The sequence below is a fragment of the Sycon ciliatum genome, chromosome 12, assembly GCF_964019385.1.
Source record: "Sycon ciliatum chromosome 12, ocSycCili1.1, whole genome shotgun sequence".
In the NCBI taxonomy this organism is placed as follows: domain Eukaryota; kingdom Metazoa; phylum Porifera; class Calcarea; order Leucosolenida; family Sycettidae; genus Sycon; species Sycon ciliatum.
In genome coordinates, this window is record NC_088654.1 from 26166853 (window position 1) to 26188480 (window position 21628).

The 21628-nt window shown below is 49.6% G+C and overlaps 2 protein-coding genes across 2 annotated transcripts in view; both read left to right on the plus strand.

Annotated features, from left to right (window-relative positions):
* Positions 1-1621: 1621 nt before the first annotated feature.
* LOC135828429 (uncharacterized) overlaps positions 1622-21628 on the plus strand; it is a 20260-nt gene continuing 253 nt past the window's right edge. The window contains exons 1-5 of the mRNA XM_065340880.1: positions 1622-3524; positions 6101-7144; positions 8871-8993; positions 9646-9745; positions 20170-21628. The exon at positions 20170-21628 is cut by the window's right edge and continues 253 nt beyond it. Of these exons, the coding sequence (XP_065196952.1) occupies positions 2112-3524; positions 6101-7144; positions 8871-8993; positions 9646-9745; positions 20170-21443 (3954 nt within the window). The 5' untranslated portion in view covers positions 1622-2111 and the 3' untranslated portion in view covers positions 21444-21628. The remainder of the gene's footprint in view (positions 3525-6100; positions 7145-8870; positions 8994-9645; positions 9746-20169) is intronic.
* Positions 16902-19450, plus strand: LOC135828679 (uncharacterized protein K02A2.6-like). The gene is made up of 3 exons (XM_065341100.1): positions 16902-17212; positions 17380-17513; positions 17799-19450. Exons 1-3 carry the CDS (start codon positions 16902-16904, stop codon positions 19448-19450), a joined length of 2097 nt encoding a protein of 698 aa, XP_065197172.1.

The following is a 21628-nucleotide window of genomic DNA, read 5'->3' on the forward strand; positions in this document are numbered from 1 at the left end:
CAATACAATGCAATGTTTCCCACACACGTGACGTTAGGGGGGATCTCTCCAGCCACTTTCTGGTGAACGGTTGAGGCATTGCACGGCTATCACTGAGGATGGAGCCCGTCTATATGTGTTGCTGCTAGCGGTGTGTGACAGTGTGAGCCGGCTGTTTCGAGAAGACATTCTTTGACGTCCGGGTTTGTTTCCCTTTCGTCTGCCCAAATACCGCCCCCTCCTTGCCTTGCTGGGTAAGTTACCAGCTGGGAGTCATACCCAAGCCAGGTTTACGTATGACTCCCCCCTGAATACCAGGCATGATGATAATGGTAGCATAGCACAAGGGGAACTTACTACACACTGTATCACCAATCCTGCTACTTACTATACACTCAGGTCACGTGACTGTACACCAATCCTGCTGCAAGAATACAAACTACCAAAGCTGAAAATAGGCACTACCCGCGTCTTGCCTTCAGCACTCGGATCTGCCAGATTTCAGATTAGCTCCTTGGATCCACGCACGCACGCACGTGTCGTTTTAGCACCGTTCAGCAGTATCAGTAGATACGTTTATCTACTCTTGGTAATACCAAGAGTAGATAAGTTTATCCGCTACTCTTGCTAGTCTTGGTAACTGATAACTCTTTCCAAAACTCCCAATCCGGCCAACCCCGACCCGGGATCCCAGTTCGCGGGGGCAAGATCAAGAGTTCCATGAACTCTTGCTTTCCCGGCCTGACCATGCAGGTCCGATGTTGCGGAACAGGCCAGATCTACTCACGTGGTGTGGGTCAGCAGTCATTGTGGCATCAAGGGGCAACGACAGGGCAGATCATCTTGCCAACTTGCGGCTGGGGTGCGATGGTGACCAGGGTAACATCGACCTGCCTGTTCAAGCAGCCAAGTCATTCATCCGCAATACCAGCTCCTCACTGGACACAGCAGTCTCCTTAATAAGTACCTCCATCGAATCTCGGCACGACCCTCACCGGACTCAGCGGCGAATCGTGTGTAGGGACTGCTGAGAACGCCGATCACCTACTGCTCAAATGTCCGTCCCGGAAGAGTAGCAGAGATCTCTCGAATTTAGCTGTGTTCGCAGATGTACGAGAAGCCATCCTCACCGAGCCATCACAGGTCGTTCAGTTCCTGCAATTGGAAGGACTGCTCTAAGTCCGGCCTTGCCAAGACTTTATACTAGTAATCAGCGAATGGATTGGACACAAACTATTTGAAGCTTAGCTCCCATACAGGCCTCTACATATAGTATTTATTTTACTTCCGGCACCTTGCTACTGTTTCGGTTGAGCAACAATCAGATATTTATCGTCCTTTCAATTGTCTCTATTTCTAGCATCTTTGTTTTGATACCGAAGAAGAAGAAGAAGAAGAAGAAGAAGAAGAAGAAGAAGAAGAAGAAGAAGAAGAACCATGCAGGTAGCTCTACAAAAATGCCTGTACGAGCCTGACACATTCTGCGCGTGCGCGTGTTGCCAGGGCAATTCATCAATCCATACAAGAACTCGTACAACAGTACGAAATCGTACAGGTTTTGTACGCACGTACATGCGAGCCACTCGTGCACTCGGCCGATCGGCGAGCTGCACACGATTTTTTTGTGTTTCTGCTTCGTCTCCAAGTTTTTCTAGAAACTGTAGATCTACATCGGTGGTTTGTAATATTGTTTTCACTACTTATGCCCTTCTCCAAGCTTGTGACGGCGAGCTTTCGACGGACAGTGCGGTTTTCGGTTGTTTTGCTGCTGTCGGACGTATGTGTATATTAGGGCCGAATCTCGTCCATAGTCACACTGAGCCTTTGCATTCCTAGCCGTCAGAGAGGTGTACGGCAATGCAATCAGTTTGTTGAGATGCCGTTCTAAAAATAACTTGATATTGTGAGAGGACAACATCCGCAAGCCCGTGGCGTGCTCTGCTAGCTCGCCCTGTGGACATGCATGTGCGGCAGTCGGAGTGGAATACGTTCTGCGGAAACGGACAGCGTGGGAGTAGGGCATACCCTCCGGCCCACGAGTGCTACAGTTGTAGTAGCAGCGGCACCAAGCAGGCCCCCTAGCCCTGCCACCGTACCGCAGCCAGCACACTCACGTGTTTTGCGGCGATGGTATGAGTCTCTGCTTGCCGCTCACGCGCTTCGTGGTACACGGCTTGCTTCTGCTGCTCTGGGCAGTTTCTCATACAGCCTTGCCAGCACGTGCATCTGGTGGAAGTGGGGCAGATCCACAGCAACAACAACAAGAGTGGGGTAGTTGCTGGACATTGTCGAGCAGATGCCGCAGCAGCAGCAGCGCTGATAGTAGCTCTACCGATGCCGGACATGGCAGCAGCAGCAGTATCCCAGACCCGCACAGTGTTGCGTTCCGTGCACTGCGCGCACTTCAGCATCAACACGCAGGTGCCACGACCGTCAGCTGTAAAGCGCTGCTCGCCTACAACGCTAGTTCTAACTTAGAAATAGCGACACGCATATTGACTACAGCCATCACGGATATTCGATCATGGACTACAATGAACAGAGTGGACACGGAGCGGCGCCTGAATGCCAGTCACCTCTCTGCGCAGTGTATAGCAGTGATCGCGTCCTCACTTAAGGCCGCCGTAGAATGGCAGGAGCGCGCCAGTAATTTTCTGCTACAGCAGACCAAGATGGAAGAGATGAATTTGACTGCGGCTGAGCGCTTGCACAGCGCCATGCGGCTGATGAAGACGGCGAGTAGACTTCTGGCAAGCGGCAACAACGCCAGCAGCGACCGCACGCACTGCTTTGCATGCTTGAATGCGACCGTGATCAGTTCTCTTGGCCCGGCAACGGCGCTAGGGGCACTGGCTACGGGCGTTTCGCGCTTCCACGCCACGGCCATCGTTCTGAGCGATACCGCCGACTTCTGGAGCATGGTATCACAGGCTAGCAGTCTCGTGCGCGGCATGGACACCGTCTTTGCCAAACTCGGACCGTCAATCGTAGCCGCGGATGCCTTCGCTAAGGCGGGTACCCATGGGGGCGGCGTGGACGTATTGACTGCGACTGTATGCACGTCGCTTAACCAATGGGCACAGGGTTCGGTGACGTGCGCTCAAACACCCCCGGAACGCGTTGATCAGGCCACGCTATGCTCACAGGCGGCCACGGACTATGATCTCAAGTACATGGGCTCCGTTCTGGAGTACATCGCCACGTTCTCGCCGCCGGCCGTGCGCGCCATGTCTTCCGTCAAGCTGATGAAGGACTCGGTGACGCATGCCACTTCGACGGCGCTGCGCTGCAGTGCGTCGTCGCTGTTGTCGGGCGTAGCACAGCAGATGGTCAGCGGTATTCACCTGGGCTCGCCCGACAACACACTCCCGCAGTCCAGCAGCGCGGTGCTAGTGCGATCTGCCCATAGTCCAGCATGCCTCAATCTCAAGTGTAAACACCCGTACATCGTGACGAGCGTCAAGTCGCACTACGCCACCAACGTTATCAGTGCTCTCCTGGCCAACATGACCAGTGCCAGCGTGCCCGTTCTCAGCGTCGATCTGGTGAGTGTTCCGGCTCTGTGCGTGTGTGTGTGTGTTTGCTGTGTGTGTGTGTGTGTGTGTGTGTGTGTGCTCATGTGTGTTCATGTGTGTTCATGTTTGTGCATGTGTGTGTGTGTGGGCACGCGTGTGCACTTGTGCATGGAACTTTGCCTTTTCTGTCTGTAGCTATTTGTTTTCCGTCTATACTTCTGTTTGTTCATGTGTATGTCTGCCCCTGTTTGTCTGTCTGTTTGTCTGTCTGTCTGTCCCTGTATGTCTGTGCCTGTATGTCTGCCTCTACCTGTCTGTCTGTCTGTCTGTCTGTGCCTGTGTATCTGCCTGTCTGCCTCTACCTGTCTGTCTGTCCCTGTCTGTCTGTCCCTGTCTGTGTGTGTGTCTGTCTGTCTGTCCCTGCCTGTCTGTCCCCATCTGTCTGTTCCTGTCTGTCTGTCCCTGTCTGTCTGTCCCTGTCTGTCTGTCCCTGTCTGTCTGTCCCTGTCCCTGTCTGTCCCTGTCTGTGTGTCTGTGTGTCTGTCCCTGTCTGTCTGTGCCTGTGTATCTGCCTGTCTGCCTCTACCTGTCTGTCCGTCCGTCTGTCCGTTTGTCTGTCCGTCCGTTCGTCCCTCCTTCCATCTGTTTGTGTGCGTGTCTTTCTGTCAGTTTGGGGTTTGAACAAAGAGCTGATGCAATAGGCTGTGTTGCATAATGAGTATGGCATGTAGGTTATAGCAGCGTAGCAGTACATGTATAGCACAGTAGCAGTACATGTATAGCACAGTAGCAGTACATGTATAGCACAGTAGCATATCACTATGGCAGTATTGGGCTCCAAGCATTGCCATGCTCTATCCGCTGGGGGACGACTGGAGTCACTAGAAGTCTAGAGACCGCTTGCAGTCTTTGTCACCGAATGAGCGTGGTACAGTCAGTATCGCCTATAGCGTTGGTGTTTGATTTTGAGCATTTTATCACTATAAGCGATATAATTACTATGACCGATACTGCATGCAATGTATGCGAGTGGGGTGTCAAACGACTCAGCGCGCCGTGCACATACGCACTACATACATGTACAATGTCATGTAGCTGGCTGTAGCTCCTGACACACAAAATCAGGATTTCCTCATGATGGAGGCATATTTTGGCAACTTGTACAAGCAAAACTCACCAAACAACACTCACTGGACAAGTTCTTCACAAAGAAGTAACACCCTGTTCTCCTCTGACATCGCTTAATTTTACATCAATCACTATAACCGATGCAAAAATAGTGTAATAAAGGTCTTTTGAAATATGAATTTGATCACTATAGGCGATATATTACTATAGACGATTATTACTATACGCGATAACTGTGTATACTTAGTTTTGGCAAATGAAAATGAATTTGAGAAATTGATCACTATATCCGGTATATTACTATAGCCGCCAACCTTATAGGCGATACGGACTGTACGAATCTCACTCGGATCAGCTCGCAAATGAAAAGACATCCCACTCATACAGACAATGCTTTCCGTAGGGCACTGACGAATCGTCAAGCCCTGATAACGAATGAGCATTCCACCTGTGTGTCCAACTTGTGATGGTGTAGTAGTAGTGTAGCGCAGCCAGTCTACAGGCATACATGTACCTCACTTCTGCACTCACTGCAGCCAGTCTACAGGCATACATGTACCTCACTTCTGCACTCACTGCAGACAGTCTACAGGCATACATGTACCTCACTTCTGCACTCACTGCAGACAGTCTACAGGCATACATGTACCTCACTTCTGCACTCACTGCAGACAGTCTACAGGCATACATGTACCTCACTTCTGCACTCACTGCAGACAGTCTACAGGCATACATGTACCTCACTTCTGCACTCACTGCAGACAGTCTTCAGGCATACATGTACCTCACTTCTGCACTCACTGCAGACAGTCTACAGGCATACATGTACCTCACTTCTGGACTCACTGCAGACAGTCTACAGGCATACATGTACCTCACTTCTGCACTCACTGCAGACAGTCTACAGGCATACATGTACCTCACTTCTGCACTCACTGCAGACAGTCTACAGGCATACATGTACCTCACTTCTGCACTCACTGCAGACAGTCTACAGGCATACATGTACCTCACTTCTGCACTCACTGCAGACAGTCTTCTGGCAGGTCTATGCCCACTTGTGACAAGTTGTGTACTTGGAGGGAGTTTGCAGTAGTCTGCAATAGATGCCCATGTTGTGCGTTTACCACTGGAAAAGGGGTACAAATCATTACAGGACGGCATTAGTATGTTGCCCATGTATGTTACTTGGCATGGGACCTAGACTTGGGGGAATCCCCTTGGTATGGGACCTAGTTTCAGGGAAATCCCCTTGGTATGGGACCTGGTTTTAGGGAATTCCCCTTGGGATAGACCTATATTTGGGGGAATCCCCTTGGTATGGGAGCCCAGGGACCCAGATTTGTCAATCTGTACCCAGAAGAATACCGTTCCTATCTCTGGCAGGGAAAATCCTGTAGCCTTTTGCCCGTGCTATGTTGTGTGTCATGTACATGACTGTACTGGCTTCCTTCTGCGCCCTGTTCTGCTAATTGTAGGCTTCAAGCAAGCTACCCTGCGGCTACTCCTGTACTGACACGCTGATCGTGACCGAGTCGGCGGGCGCGCGCGCCGCCTACATTGTACACATGATCATCTTCGCATCGGTCTCCCTCTGCTTCCTCTACGCGGGCGCCGTTTTCGCCACCAACTTCCAGCGCGTGATCTCGACGACGCCGTGGCGCGCCGCCATGTACGCAATGTTCTCCGTGTTCCTGCTCAACACCTTCCGCAGCATTAACCTGTCGCGCGGCGACAGCCTGTGCCTGAACGACCGCACCATGATCGTGGGCATGCCGCTGTACAAGGCGCCGTGGCAGTGTGCTCTCTCTGTCGTCGGCACCGACCTGATGAACATCCTGGTGCCGCTAATGATGTCCTGGAAGGCGCTGGTCTGGCTCATCTATATGAAGCATGTGACGGCCATTAAGTCGACGGGCTCGCGCAGCAGCAACTGGTACTATCGCCTGCACATCGCCGAAGGCGTCCTGCTGGCCAGCATCCCCGCTCTGTGTATCACGTACGTGGTGATGATGAACGGGCACATTGTCTACGCGCAGCCGTTCGGCCTGAAGTGCGTGTCGGCCATGGAGAAACGCTACGCGCTGGGTCGGCAGGTCACGCTCGCGTTCCACTTCATCTCCGTCATCCTGCTGACAATCTCGATGTTCCGCGTGGTGCGCAGTGCGGCGCATCGCAAGATCAAGTTCGGCCTGTTTGTGGTGGGTGCCAGCTGGGGCACTGTACAGCGTGTGCTACGGAACTCACCCGCCGTGGACCTGAACGCCGTCATGAAGGGCTGGCAGAGTCGCATAGCCTTCTCCATCCTCTTCACCATTCTCTTCGTCCTGTCCTTCCTGCTCGACTACGTTGTGCTGCCCACGGGCTTCTCCATCACGGCCCTGCTAACCAAGCAGCGCGCAATGGACCAAAGCATCATGTGCCACATATTCAACTGCAAGCCGCAGCTGTGCCCGTCCATTCCGAACTTTGTGGACGCGGACATGCAGACCACTTACTACTACATTGTGGCATTCAACTGCGTAAGTACTTTTCTCACGGATTAACGTAATAAGTTAACCCCCCTCTCTCTCTCTCTCTCCTGCTCTCTCTCTCTCTCTCTCTCTCTCTCTCTCTCTCTCTCTCTCTTTCTCTCTCTTTCTCTCTCTCACTCTCTCTCTCTCTCTCTCTCTCTCTCTCTCTCTCTCTCTCTCTCTCTCTCTCTCTCTCTCTCTCTCTCTCTCTCTCTCTCTCTCTCTCTCTCTCTCTCTCTCTCTCTCTCTCTCTCTCTCTCTCTCTCTCTCTCTCTCTCTCTCTCTCTCTCTCTCTCTCTCTCTCTCTCTCTCTCTCTCTCTCTCTCTCTCTCTCTCTCTCTCTCTCTCTCTCTCTCTCTCTCTCTCTCTCTCTCTCTCTCTCTCTCTCTCTCTCTCTCTCTCTCTCTCTCTCTCTCTCTCTCTCTCTCTCTCTCTCTCTCTCTCTCTCTCTCTCTCTCTCTCTCTCTCTCTCTCTCTCGCTCTCGCTCTCGTATATGTGACCTGCATATGAAACTGGCTCCTCAGGAGAGGTGCAAACCGCGCCACCGAAGCGGTACCCCTGCGCATGTATGACCGTGCCTTTATTGTACCATCTCCTCCGCAATACACACTGATATCTGACGATTCTCCTTACATACGTATATATGGGATATCCAGGTTAACACACCCAGTACAGATTTTCCATATATGGAACGGAAAGAGGTTGCGCATTGCCCATGTATGGTTGTATGCACTGCATATGGCAATGCAGTCGTGACCTGTGTTGTCACCTGGGTAGCCTCTACTGGCAGCTTGCAGTGGCTTGTGACCCAGAATGGACCTCAACACTTTAGGCCGATCCATAATACCACGTTTTGCGATGCGCATGCGATTTGCGAAAGCTGCCGCAAGAAACTGCCTGTCGCCAGCCGTCGCGTACAGTCGCACGGTACCTGTTGCAGAAGTTGAAGAAAGTTCGACTTTAGCGACGTGCGACGCGCGACATACACAAACGGAGTACAGTTTCTCCTCTGGGTGCACAGGGGCATCACCCGTGATGGGCACGGGGGGCACGTGCACCCCCCTAAAAAATTCGACCTTGGTTTTTTGCGAACTCCTGGTAGAATCTGCTAATAAACTGCATGCACTAAAACTAGTTGTACTGTGCTGCCGCGATCGCGTGAGTGCATGTAGCGAGTGCAAGTACATGACCAGTATGACTCGTAGACTAGTTGGCTATAAAAACCCTGCAATCGCGACGCAAAGTGGTCATTGGCTACCCCAGCCATGTATTGCTTGGAATAAAATAAATAAATAAATAGTTACACTGAAATGGCACCAAATGCCTGAAAATGCTTGCAATTGCCTTCAATTTTTGAAATTTTTTCCCGGGGGAGGATAATGAAGAATTCTTGTCCCCGTCGTAGCGTCTTCTTGGCTTGTTGCAGAATCAAAAAGTCTTTCATTGTAGTTACCCTGAAATGGCACCAAATGCCCGGAAATGCTTGCAATTGGCTTCAATTTTTGAAATACTTCCCGGGGAGGGCCCCCGTACCCCATGGCTGCCCCACCTCCAAAGTCGGTGCAACGGGCCAGCTATCAGCGAACTTTTTCGTGTTTTCCTGTGCAAAATTCCTGTGCACCCCCCTGTGAAGGGGTCCAGTGACGCCCCTGGTGCATAATACATGCACCGCAAAGGGGTGTCGCAAAAACCAAAAATATTCAACTCTCCCTTTTCTGTTTGATCTCCCCACAGTGCAACATACTGATCACAACTTCCATCCTGCCGTTCATACTCTACGATGGCCTCAAACGACCCTTCAACTGGTTCTCTCGCAAGAAGGACATCTCCGAAGTGGATTTGAAAAGACGTGGATCGGTGAGTACTGTAAAAGCAGAAATTTTCGGTGGTGTTTTATTTTCGGTAACTTCGGTGCCGACAATTTTTACTGATAATAAAACGCGCCAAAAATTTCGGTACAACCGACACTGTATACATGTAGTACTAGTACACTTACCTGGAAAACGGGGTTTACTGAAAATTTCCCTCTACCGAACCGCCGATTTTGGAGAATACCGAAAATATTACACCACCGATAATTTCTGCTTTTACAGTAATTTACATTACTGTTCGTCATTGCTGATTTGGTGAAAGGTCAGACTTACAGTTACACGTATGTTTTCTTCCAGCCTCTCACACGGAAACACCATGCATGTAGGTGTGGATGGGTGGGTGTGCACACGCATGCTTGTGCATCTATGTAGGTGTGTGTGTGTGTGTGTGTTTGTGTGTGTGTATGTGTGTGTGTCCATGTGTGGGTGTGCATGCGAGCATGCGTGTGTGTGTGTGTGTGTGTGTGTGTGTGTGTGTGTGTGTGTGTGTGTGTGTCTGTGTTCTCTGCCTGTTTGGTGGTCTGCATTACTGGTCTACGTTAGACCAGTGATGCAGTTAGAAGTGTAACTGTCTGTCTGTCTGTCTGTGTGCCTGCCTGTCTGTGTGTCCATCGGTCCGTCTGTCTGTTTGTATGCAGCGTTCCCCCTTTGCTTCGCGGAGGGTGATGCGAAACTCCATACTGACAGCGTCGCCCAGCCTCCAACGAAGGCTCAAACCGCATTCGATCAGTGACGAAAGTAAGATGCTATGCCTTGCTAGCCATGCAGCTACACTTGTGGCTTGTTCTGGTCAATGTGATTGTACTTGACGATTTGGTAAATTGTCAAGACTTCTCCCAATATACTCAGAACGTTGAATGAGTTACGCTTGCGTCAGAAGTAAGGGGCACATCTACCAAAAGGAGTAGATTCTACCAAAACCTGTAGATCAAACGCGACCATCCCCTTTGACAGTTCATAGTTTCAAATCTACACTTTCCATGTGAGTGCATGCCATAAGGGTGAAGCTGCATGAGTTACAACACAAACTGTTACTCTTCACGCTTCGTGTGAGATTGTGAAAGACTGACGTTCACGCATCCGTAGGAACGCCACCAGCTGTGGGGATTGCGGCGCAGATGCAGCTCTTTAAAGCGGTTGTGACGGAACAGCGGGGAAATGACAAGCCCATCGCACATGCTGCAGACAAAGTTACATATGAGCCTCCAGATCCGAAAAAGGGGGCTTATGTACGTTTGCGTATTGTTGAGAAAAATGCTTTTGGAAGTTTAGTTTTCAAACAATAAGAGGACCTGGAGCCCAGAGGTGGATCCAGGAGGGGTTCCAGGGGTTCCGCGGAATCCCCTAAATTTCGTAATTGTACTACTGGCAACCATACGCGTATCCATGTACATGTATCAGCCATTCAGTCTGGAACCCCCCTGTAAAGATCGCTGGATCCGCCGCTGGGAACCTCTCTGTTTTAGAAGTTTGGTTTTCCATATAAAGAGATGAAAGTACGCTAAGTCTTATTCAAACACTCGTGACTGTGTGAAAGATGACCGAGGTCTTTTATGTTTATATTTATTACAACATCTCAAGACTCGGTGGAAACACCGGCCAATGAGAGTGGGTGATTGCCAACCACGGCGATAAATAAAAATAAGAGGAGGGAAAAAGAAAGAGTAGCAAAATGAACAGCAACACCAACTCCGTAAAGAAAGATAATGTCAAATAAAAACAGTGAAAAACACAGAGACGCAAAGGACGTGTGGATAATGATTTTGCACGCTGATTTTCTGGATTACGACAATGCCATAGTGCAGGCAACTCGAAATGCTCGAAAATGACATTTCTTTTATCTAGAGACTCATATATTAAATATAGTTACACACACAACGGAGGCGAAAGGCTGTGTAGCTGCAACATTAAGTTTCACGCATTTCAGCGATCATCAGACAGCAGCATTTACAGGTGTGCTGTGTGTATACTGCTGCTTTGTACATTTGTGCATTGAGCACTCTACCTCAGCTGCCTATACCAGCGGGCTTGTTTGAATATAGTTATGTATGTGCACGTGTAGAGAAGGCAAACAAAGGCTTTAAGCATTGCTACTCTTACTCTGGGTTGCACACGTTAGTGATCAGCGGACAGCAATGCTTTGTTTGCCTTCTCTATAAGTATGTTTATGCCATGGTACGGTACGGAGGGCCTGTTTTCAGCCAATCAGCGCTCGTCTAGCCATGGTTACATTGGCCAGTATAAATCCCGCGCGGGATTTATATCGAATATAAATCCCGGTGCACGGTACGTACGCTAGGGCACTGCCACCGTACATGTTCACTGCCTTTCAGGCAGTGAACATGTACGGTGGCAGTACTCCAGCGCACGGACCATGCACAACAGACACAATAGACACCACATGCACGTGTACACTCCACACAGAACGACATTACTGGCGAGGAACAGCACACAATGAAAATGAAGAATGACCTGGAATTCGTCTACAGAGTATTCTATTATACTGAATCTAAGCATAAAGAACGTCGAATACCCACGAATGGGTCAGCAATGTACATTGTACTTCAAAGAGTTGAAGATCATCAACAGACTGTCTCCTTCGTAACTAAGTTTATGATGCAGAGTGTACTTCAAACCGATTGGAAAATGCTAGATTGGATTGAAATGTGACACAGTGATACAAAACAGTGTATGCAAATGCACCTACAGTAGGTATCGGTTATAGCGTGGGTGTTTGAAAAACGACATTTGATTCTTATTGCCGATATTTCTTACACACGATAAATCACGTGTGACATATCATATGCACGTGTGACATACAGGTATCATAATTATAATTATGCGCGCACGTTTGGCATGTGGACACGTACAAGCATGTAGGTCTACACATGATACACACGGATCAGACTCGCGGTCGTGCTAGGCGACTGCGGAGCAGCAGATACGAGAGAAGTCGGAAGAAAGAGTCCGACTGGACAGAAAAAGTGATTCTCCTTTGCTCAGTTTGACATAACTCTCTTTTTGTGTTGAATATTAATCATATTATTGTATTGAGTATGCACAGAGCACAGATGTTATTACTACAGGCGATACCCTTTGCACTAATCTGGCATATTTTGCTACACAAAATCCATTCTTAGGGCCGATATATTCTAGTATGCGATAATACTGCTTGTAAGAATAAATATACACATAAAATATGCGTTATGATTATGAAAAAATGAGTGTTCATTCTTGTAGGCAGTATATTCTTGTATTCGACCACACTATAACCGATACGCACTGTACTTGCAACTTGCAAGTAAGCAAAACTGATTAGAAGATGCTGCATGTGAAAATCAGGGTTAGGCGATTACATCATACACTACCATGAAGGAAGACAGGTTAGGCGATTACATCATACACTACCATAAAGGAAGACAGGTTAGGCGATTACATCATACACTGCCGTAAAGGAAGACAGGTTAGGCGATTACATCATACACTACCATAAAGGAAGACAGGTTAGGCGATTACATCATACACTGCCGTAAAGGAAGACAGGTTAGGCGATTACATCATACACTGCCGTAAAGGAAGACAGGTGATGTGATTACATCATTCACTGCCATAAAGGAAGAGAGTTGAGTGCCAACTGGCAAACTGGGAGAAATGTGTACTGAGATACTCTAAAAGCAAGTTATATTTTATTGACTTCTGAGTGGCAAAAGTGATATTTTATCGACTTCTGAGCGGCAAAGTGATATCTTTTTGACTTCTAAGTGGCAAGTGTACTTTGATGAGTGATTCACATAACCTCTATAGGATGTTGTTCTGCTCATTATGACGTGTATGAGTACGCCGTGACATGTACGCTGAGAATGCAGGTGTGAGTTATCAGCAGCTGGGGGGAAGACGCAGTGCATGTACATTTGGTAACAGATCATGTGAGCAAGTAGTGTACGAGCAGATATTTTAACGCCAATGACCCTTTAATATGCACATTGACGTCACGTACGAAATCCCGTAGAATGCCGTAGACCTGGTTGGGTGTTCAATGTACAGGACCCTATTGTGTTATCCACAATCTGCGGACAGCATGCTGTTTCGTTCTTTGTGAACTCCTCAGCGCAGCACAGAGAAAATGAGGCCGAACCTGATAGCAATGAAAATAAAATTTCGACCCTATTGTGTTATCCACAATCTGCGAACAGCATGCTGTTTCGTTCTTTGTGAACTCCTCAGCGCAGCACAGAGAAAATGAGGCCGAACCTGATAGCAATGAAAATAAAATTTCGACCCTATTGTGTTATCCACAATCTGCGGACAGCATGCTGTTTCGTTCTTTGTGAACTCCTCAGCGCAGCACAGAGAAAATGAGGCCGAACCTGATAGCAATGAAAATAAAATTTCCAAAGCCAGATTTAAATCAGGCCCGAACGTACCTTGCCAGAGTGCTCAAACTTGACAAGTCAGTGAGCTCTGCGTAATGCAAACAGCAAAGGCACTACCCCACATAAGAGTGCTCAACTACTACAAGAGCAGGAGCGAAAATACTCAATCTGCGTGTATGTATTTTCGATTACGAAATGTTCCCTTCGGGCATTTCATGCAACAACTTTTTTCGGAGAAAGATCTAGCTGACTAATCTAGTCATTACCTCTGTCCAAACTGATGTAGCTCGAAAAGCGACTGTCAGCCACTAACAAAAAGTAAATTATTGTGTCCGTTCCCGAAGGGAACTCACGGCGGCCACTAACACCTGGTAAGCCCTAGTGGCAGATGCAGCGCCTAACGTTGGCGGTCGCCCACTAAGTACTGGTCTAAATTGGTCAAATGCGCATGTATAGCACACAATGAACACCCAACCTTGCATGTACAGTTGTACACACCTACGGGAATACGTTTATCTGCACGAGATGATGTAATGTGCATAAGGACTATTGAAGTTAGCAATCTCCGGATTTTGTGGTTGGTTAGCGAAGTGAAATGCTAACGAATTTGGCATGTCAAAACTAGGAAATGACAGGACATGTACACATCATTTTGCACATAACGACTTCAAATTTTTAACAAATCCGTTAGAAATAAATGTTCAATCTGCGGACAGAACTGTTTCGTCTTTTGTGGACTCATCAGCACAGCACAGAGAAAATGAGGCCGAACCTGATGGCAATGAAAAATAAATTGTCCAAAGCCAGATTTACACCAGGCCCGAGCGTATCTTGCCAGAGTTCTCAAATTGACAAGTCAGTGAGCTCTGCATAACGCAAACAGCAAAGGCATTACCCCACATGAGAGTGCTCAACTACTACAAGAGCAGAAATAAATGTTCTGAAAAATGTGTCAGGTCGTCGAATGTCTGAGGTTGCGTTTGGTTGGGCATTTTCAGAATATAAATGACAACCATTCTGGAATGGGAATGGGTAAGAATCACCTGACCAAACAAACGCGCCAGAATCAACTAGGAATCACTTGACATAACAATTCCATGATGTCGTTGTGGAAAGGCGGCTCTCTTCTCTTTTACCCGACTCTAGTTTCCTTGAGAGAGTCAAGTACTTCTGAGTGCATGATTCGAGGCACTTGAACCTGTTGCTACATTGTTTGGCTCGTGGCAACCATTATCATTTTTGATTTCCGGAATGAGAATGTTCATTGCAGCATGTGAGGTGGAATGATCATTCTCCAAAAAGAATCATTCTCAGCGATTCCCATTCTGGAATGGGACCAACCTAACTGTGATATCCATGTACATGTCTTATGTGTTGACGTCACTAAGACGTCACTAGGACTCTGCATGCACGCAGGCCAACCTGTGCTGCCTTGCCCTTTTGTTGTTGTTCTGTCTTCGGAGTCCTTGAAGGACTTCCTCGTTGTTGGCTTATGTCAATCGAATCATACATCATACATACTGGTAACATCCTTGTCTCAGTTTCACATATAAGTCTTCTATGTTGGGTAACGGATACTTGTCTGTCTTGGACGCTTGATTAATGGTACACTTGTAGTCGCCACAGATGCGTACCTGGCCATTGTTCTTTAGCACTGGCACAATCGGTGCAGCCCAATCGGTGCAGCCCAATCGGTACATTGCACGGGATGGATGATGTTCTCTTTCACCAGCCGGTCCAGCTCCTTCTCCACTGCCGACTTGAGTGAATAGGGAACCGACCGTGCCTTCAGAAATCGTGGCCTCACGTTACGGTCCACTGCCAGCTTGACACTGCCATTTCGCCAAGTGCCCAGGCCAGACTTGAATAGTTCCGGATGCTTGTCCAGGATATCCTTCGGCATGTCACCAGTGACGTTGAAAACTTGGTTCCAGTTCAGCCTCAGTTTCTCCAATGCGTCCCGACCTAGCAGATTGGGTCCAGTGCCTTTGACCACATAATAGCCCAGCTCAGCCTTGCGTCCTCCGTGGCTGGTTTCGCTTCTCACGCGGCCTACCGTTGGGATGATCTTGCCGGCATACGTACATAGACTGGGTAAGTCGTCAGTTTCCAGCGTCAACTGTTCCTTGGAAGCCAAATCATGGTAATGCCGTTCATTAATCACAGTAACTGCAGCCCCGGTGTCGATCTCGAATACCATTGGGGTGCGGCCGATGCGAACAGTGCAAACATACGGGTCGACAGTACTGCTTACATGGCTGATACACACGGTGTGGTGCAGTTCCGGACAATACTCCTCACTGTTTATTGCCGAGTCTGATTTCCCAGCGTCCGGCGCTGGATTGTGCACAAAGTGCACCTTGTCCTTGGCTCTGCACACAGATGGGAAATGGCCCTGCTTGTGGCAGAAATTAGACGACTTTCCCCAGGCAGGGCAGCTCTCTCGTCTCTCGTGCCATTGTCCGCCGCAGCCAGTGCACTTGCGGCCAGCTTTGGGAGGTCTGTCGTTGTACGAACGCGACTTCAGCGATGATGGCGTGGACCGAACACTGTGGACGTATGTAGCCCTTGAGGCAGATGTCAGCTCTGCAGCCCGCGCATCAGCGAGTTCCTCCGAAGTTGCCGTGGCTAAGAAATCAGCAAATTTCTTGTCGTTCGCCATAGTGAGCAGTTTCTCCGTGATGGATTGGCCTCGTAGCCCTTGCACGAACTGGTCCTTCAGTGTGCGATCCAAGTGGGGGTCAAACCCGCAAGTAGACGCCAGTCTCTTCAGGCGATTTGCAAATTCCGTGACAGATTCCGTTCTTTGCCGGCACAGATGGAAACGATAGCTTTCCGCCACTAAACTCAGCTTCGGTTGAAAGTGTGCCTTGAGGAGATCGGCTATCTCATCAAACGTTTTAGACGTTGGCTTGTCAGGAAAGCACAAGTCCTTCAGCGTCGAGTAGGTAGCTTTACCCACCAGCGCAATCAGGGCAGCCGTTTTGACCTTTCCTGCAGGAGTGACGTCGTCTGCATTGGTGGTAGCTGCCACTCCGATTCTATTTGCGGCAAAATAACACTCGAGACAATCCAAATAATCGGAGAAGTTCTTGCCGTCAAATGGCTCCATCTGGCAGGAGGCCATGGCCATCGTCTAATACTTTTATCTTCGTCGCCAATTATTACAACTCAGACTGAGACAAGGATGTTACCGGTATGTTGCTTCACGAAGTTAGATCTCAGCCAGGCCTATCAGCAGCTACCGTTAGACGAACAGTCGCAGCTTCTCACGGCTATCAACACAAGCAAAGGCCTATTTGTGTATAATCGCTTGCCTTTTGGAGTGTCCTCTGCACCTGGTATCTTTCAGCGCACAATGGAGCAGCTGTTGGCCGACATTCCAATCAGGGAGTAGTACAATACCTGGTATTGTACTACTCCCTGATTCCAATGGTCGTAGTGTACCTGGACAACATCCTCATATCTGGCACAACACGAGAGGAACACGACCTCCATGTCAAAATATCTTTCAGCGCACAATGGAGCAGCTGTTGGCTGACATTCCAATGGTCGTAGTGTACCTGGACGACATCCTCATATCTGGCACAACACGAGAGGAACACGACCTCCATGTCAAAATGGTATTGGAGCGTCTTGAATCGGCTGGTCTGCGCTTGAACCGGGACAAATGTGTGTTTGGCCGTTCATCTGTCACTTTCCTCGGCCACATCATTGATTCAACCGGAATAACGCCGACAGCTGAGAAAGTGCAAGATGTGCTGGACACCAAGGCACCAACTAATGTATCGCAGCTCAGAAGCTACTTGGGCTTGATCAACTATTATCACAAGTTTGTACGGAACTTAAGTACTGTGTTGAAACCCTGTACGAATTGCTCTCTAAGAAGCAGTGGCGGTGGTCTGACTGTGAACAGTCTGCTTTTGAGAAAAGCAAAGCCATGCTACTAGAAGCACCATGCCGTGTACATTACGACCCGAAGCTGCCAATTGTCGTTAGTTGTGATGCGTCACCGTATGGTATTGGTGCCGTTCTCTCACACATCACTACGGACGGAGACGAGCATCCAGTCGTGTTTGCATCGAGAACATTATCCTCAGCGGAACAGAAATATGCACAGATCGAGAAAGAAGGTCTGGCTATGGTGTTCGCCGTCAAGCGCTTTCATAAGTATTTACTGTATAGCAGGAAATTTTCGGACGGAAATATTTTCGGACAAAGCCGATTTTCGACCTTTTGTACGGATTTTATTTTCGTACAGTGCTTCATGCTAAATGCACGTGTTTTCATGCGGCACGCATGTACATGTATAGTGTACATAACAGCGAATTTTAGTACGGAATTAATTTTAGTACAAAAGAGGCTGTGTACGAAATCGTACGAAAATAAATTCCGTCCGAAAATTTCCTGCTATACAGTATTTGGCCGCTCGTTTGTGCTGCAGACTGACCACAAGCCTCTACTTGGTCTATTTCAGGAAGATCGTCCGATTCCGCCGATGGCCAGTGGTCGTATCCAACGCTGGGCCCTACTACTAGCAAGCTATGACCAGCTTCAGTTCAAGTCGGGCAGCAGCAATGGTAATGCTGATGGACTCAGTCGGCTACCATCACCCTCATCGGTACCAGAAGTCCCAACACCGGCCGAAGTCGTTCTGTTGATGTCTGTCCTGGAGAACACTCCGGTCACATCCACCACCATTGCTCAATGGACGAGCAAAGATCCGGTGCTGTCACTTGTCCTCAAGTACGTCCAAGAAGGTTGGCCGGACAACATCCCCGTGGATTATCAAGCATATTCCCGTTGTCGTAATGAGCTTTCAGTGATAAGTGGCTGTCTTTTGCTGGGCTCACGTGTTATTATTCCACCAAGACGCCGTGAGACGCTCCTGGAAGAATTACATGAAGGTCGCCCGGGCATAACCCGGATGAAAGCCCTCGCCCGCAGCTACATCTGGTGGCCATCTATTGACGACGATATAGAGCTCAAGGTCAAGAGCTGCCAACCGTACCAAGTCATTCAGAAGTCACCAGCCCTTCAGCCGCTATATCCCTGGGAATGGCCAGGTAAACCATGGGTGCGTCTGCATGTCGATTACGCGGGTCCAGTTGAGGGCAAGATGCTCCTGGTTATCGTTGACAGTTTCAGTAAGTTTATTGAAGTCCACCCGGTATCGTCTGCAACCTCGGCTTCAACTATTGCCAAGCTCCGTCAGACATTTGCAACGCACGGACTGCCGCTTCAACTTGTTTCCGACAATGGCTCAGTATTTACCAGCGACGAATTTCAACGATTCTGTTCTGCTAATGGTATCAAGCATACCCGGTCATCTCCCTACCACCCAGCCAGCAACGGTCTAGCTGAGCGTGCCGTACAAACCGTCAAGAATGCGCTGAGGAAGTCTGTTGGTGGTTCTGATTTGGAATCCTGTCTGTATCGGTTCCTGTTTCAGTATCGCCTTACGCCACAATCAACTACTGGTCAATCTCCATTTCAACTCATGATGGGTCATAAGCCTCGGTCCCGTCTTGACCTCACATTTCCGGACACTTATAAGAAGGTTTTCAGTCGACAGCAAGCAGCCGTAGACCGCCGCCCGGCTCACTCGGCGCCCTTCTGCTGTGGTGACCCTGTGTCCTGTGTCAACTTTGCTGGCTCACCTAAATGGATGGATGGAGTTCTTGAAGAGTGTCTAGGCCCAGCCACATTTACGGTGCGCCTACCCGATGGCAGATTGTGGAAACGGCACAGTGACCACATCCGCCCACGATTGCCGGCCGAGGAGCCACCTGTTGCCGCGCCAGTACAGGCAACAACCGCATATCCAGCTGTTGTTCCATCTGGTCAACCTCTGAATCATCCAGTGTCGACATCATCTGTGCTGGATTCAGACGCATCCGAACTACAGCCTTCAGTTGATTCTGTGCCAACAGTCGTATCTGCCTCACCAGTTCCTCCAGCACCGGAACCAGTCACGCTTCCAGAGTCGCAGTCAGCTGGGTCGACTCCTGCTATTCGTCCGCGTCGCTCAACTAGAGCTGTTCAGGCGCCCGTCCGTTTGGACTTGTAACAGTTCTATCATAGCTACTCACAGTTAGATCTGCTGTCTTATTTCTGTGTTTACAGCTATATTTCGCCATGTCTTGTGTTACTGTTTCTACAGGTGATTTGTTATTTGTTATTGTTTACTTAGTCTTCGTTTCATCTAGGGTTGGAGGGATGTGATATCCATGTACATGTCTTATGTGTTGACGTCACTAGGACTCTGCATGCACGCAGGCCAACCTGTGCTGCCTTGCCCTTTTGTTGTTGTTCTGTCTTCGGAGTCCTTGAAGGAGTTCCTCGTTGTTGGCTTATGTCAATAGAATCATACATTCCGGTAACATCCTTGTCTCAGTCTGAGTTGTAATACTAACGCACTTTTTGACCAACCAAACGGGCGAGAATGATTCCGAGTGATTCCAAGTGATTCCAAGTGATTCCCATTTGGGAATGTGACCAACCAAACGTAACCTCAGGATCCTTGTCAGTTTTGTGCCTTGTTGTCGCACTACCTGACTGTATAAGATCTCGTTACCTTGGTAGACTGTTTAGTGTTAGTCATAACTAACAGTATTAATGGCCCTTTCTCTTTTTATTTATAATATTTGCTCACCATTCGAGTTTAAGAAAATAAGAATTCGTTATTATGAGTGGTCTTACGGTTTTGTGTGCTGTGTGTGCTGTGTGCTGGGCTGTGCTGTGTGCTGTGTGCTGGGCTGTGCTGTGCTGTGTGCTGTGTGCTTGCAGGCGGAGATCGAGCACACCGACGGCTGGCGGTCATCTTTAGCCAGGGCAGCCTTGAGCAGGCGGCCAGCAACCACGAGTTTATCAGCCTCAACCGGTCCTCGACGTCGTTGCGCCGAGGGCCCACGCCCACCGCGTTCATCACGTCACGCGACAAGGAGGATTCGGTCGACGGGCAGCGCCGGTCCACCCTCGGCGGCGGGCATCAGATAATGCGCCAGTGGTACATGTGCGCGGGGAAAGTGACGTCGAACACCTCCGTAACGGCAGTGCCCACCCCGTCTGCACCAGACTTCTGGAGGACTAGCAGCAGCGACGTGCCGCAACCAGCAGCTGACCTTGCGGACACAGCAGGTGCATGCACGACGACGCCACCACAGGCGCTTTCAGACCTGCCCTACATGATGCCGCAGTCCAGCGACACCGACCTGCAGGCTAGACTCGGCTCACCGCATCTGTACCGCTCGGCGTCGGCGCGATCCCCGCAGCAGCAGCAGAGGGCAGTGCCGGCACTGTCCATGCCACCGTTGCCGTCGACAACGTCGCTCGATGATCAACGCACCCACTCGGGACCGGCCAGCATGGAACACTCCGCCGCGTTCATCACGACGCTACAGCCGCCGAGCGTGACGGACTCCGTGTCTGCAGTTGAGGGGGATTCGGCGATCGAGGATGCTGACCTGTCAGCATCGCTACAGTCCAGCAGCCTCGACCCTCTCACGCAGTGGTCGGTGCTCTCGCCGCAGTCCCACACTCTCAAGAAGCCGCGCGCACGCTTCTGCCGCTCCAACCCACCAGCGATTAGCCGAGGTGAGAAGTCTGTGGGTCTGCCACCCGAGCAGGACACCGGACCGTCCAACAACAAGTCGCGCGGGAACATGAAGAAAGCGGTCAGCTCGCCGCAGATCGGCGGTGCTGAGGACGACGATGAGGACGACTGGATCTTGCAGCAGTTAGCGCTGACACAACCCGTGCAGTCGCGCAAAATCAGCATCAGCTCTTCGCGCTGGCCCTCAGTCAGGCAGAAACGATTGAGCTCCGTGTTTCGACCATCGATGTCGACCAGGAGCACTTCGCGAACTTCGCAGAAGAGCCCGAGGCTGCCGTCGCCCGAATTCTCTCCGTACGCCGAGCGTCCGAAGAAGTCCAAATCCCTGAACGAGGGCCAGATGTCGGTCGTTCGGTTAGCGCGCCGTGTTAGCGGCTTTGCCTCGCGCCGCTCCTCCATGCAACGGCGCAAAAGCAAGGGTGATTACTGGGTTGTCAATCACTCGTAAACCTGATATCCCATATATGCATACCAGTAGAGTGGAAACGATGGGTGTTGGTTGCCTTGACAATGAGTTTTCTTGTCACTGTGACATCGGTTGCTATGGTTGTGTGGCTATCAGTCCGGATCGGTTCTTCGCATTGTGTCATACGCTGTTATGGTTACACAGTTCTCAGTCCGTATGGATTCTCC

Excerpts from the sequence above, each read along its gene's own strand:
- LOC135828679 (XM_065341100.1), top strand. The coding sequence starts at position 16,902 with ATGGAGCAGCTGTTGGCTGACATTCCAATGGTCGTAGTGTACCTGGAC. Across the intron at positions 17,213-17,379 it reads TTGATCAACTATTATCACAA|TTGTGATGCGTCACCGTATG; the intron begins GTTTGTACGGAA and ends AATTGTCGTTAG. Across the intron at positions 17,514-17,798 it reads TGCACAGATCGAGAAAGAAG|TATTTGGCCGCTCGTTTGTG; the intron begins GTCTGGCTATGG and ends CCTGCTATACAG.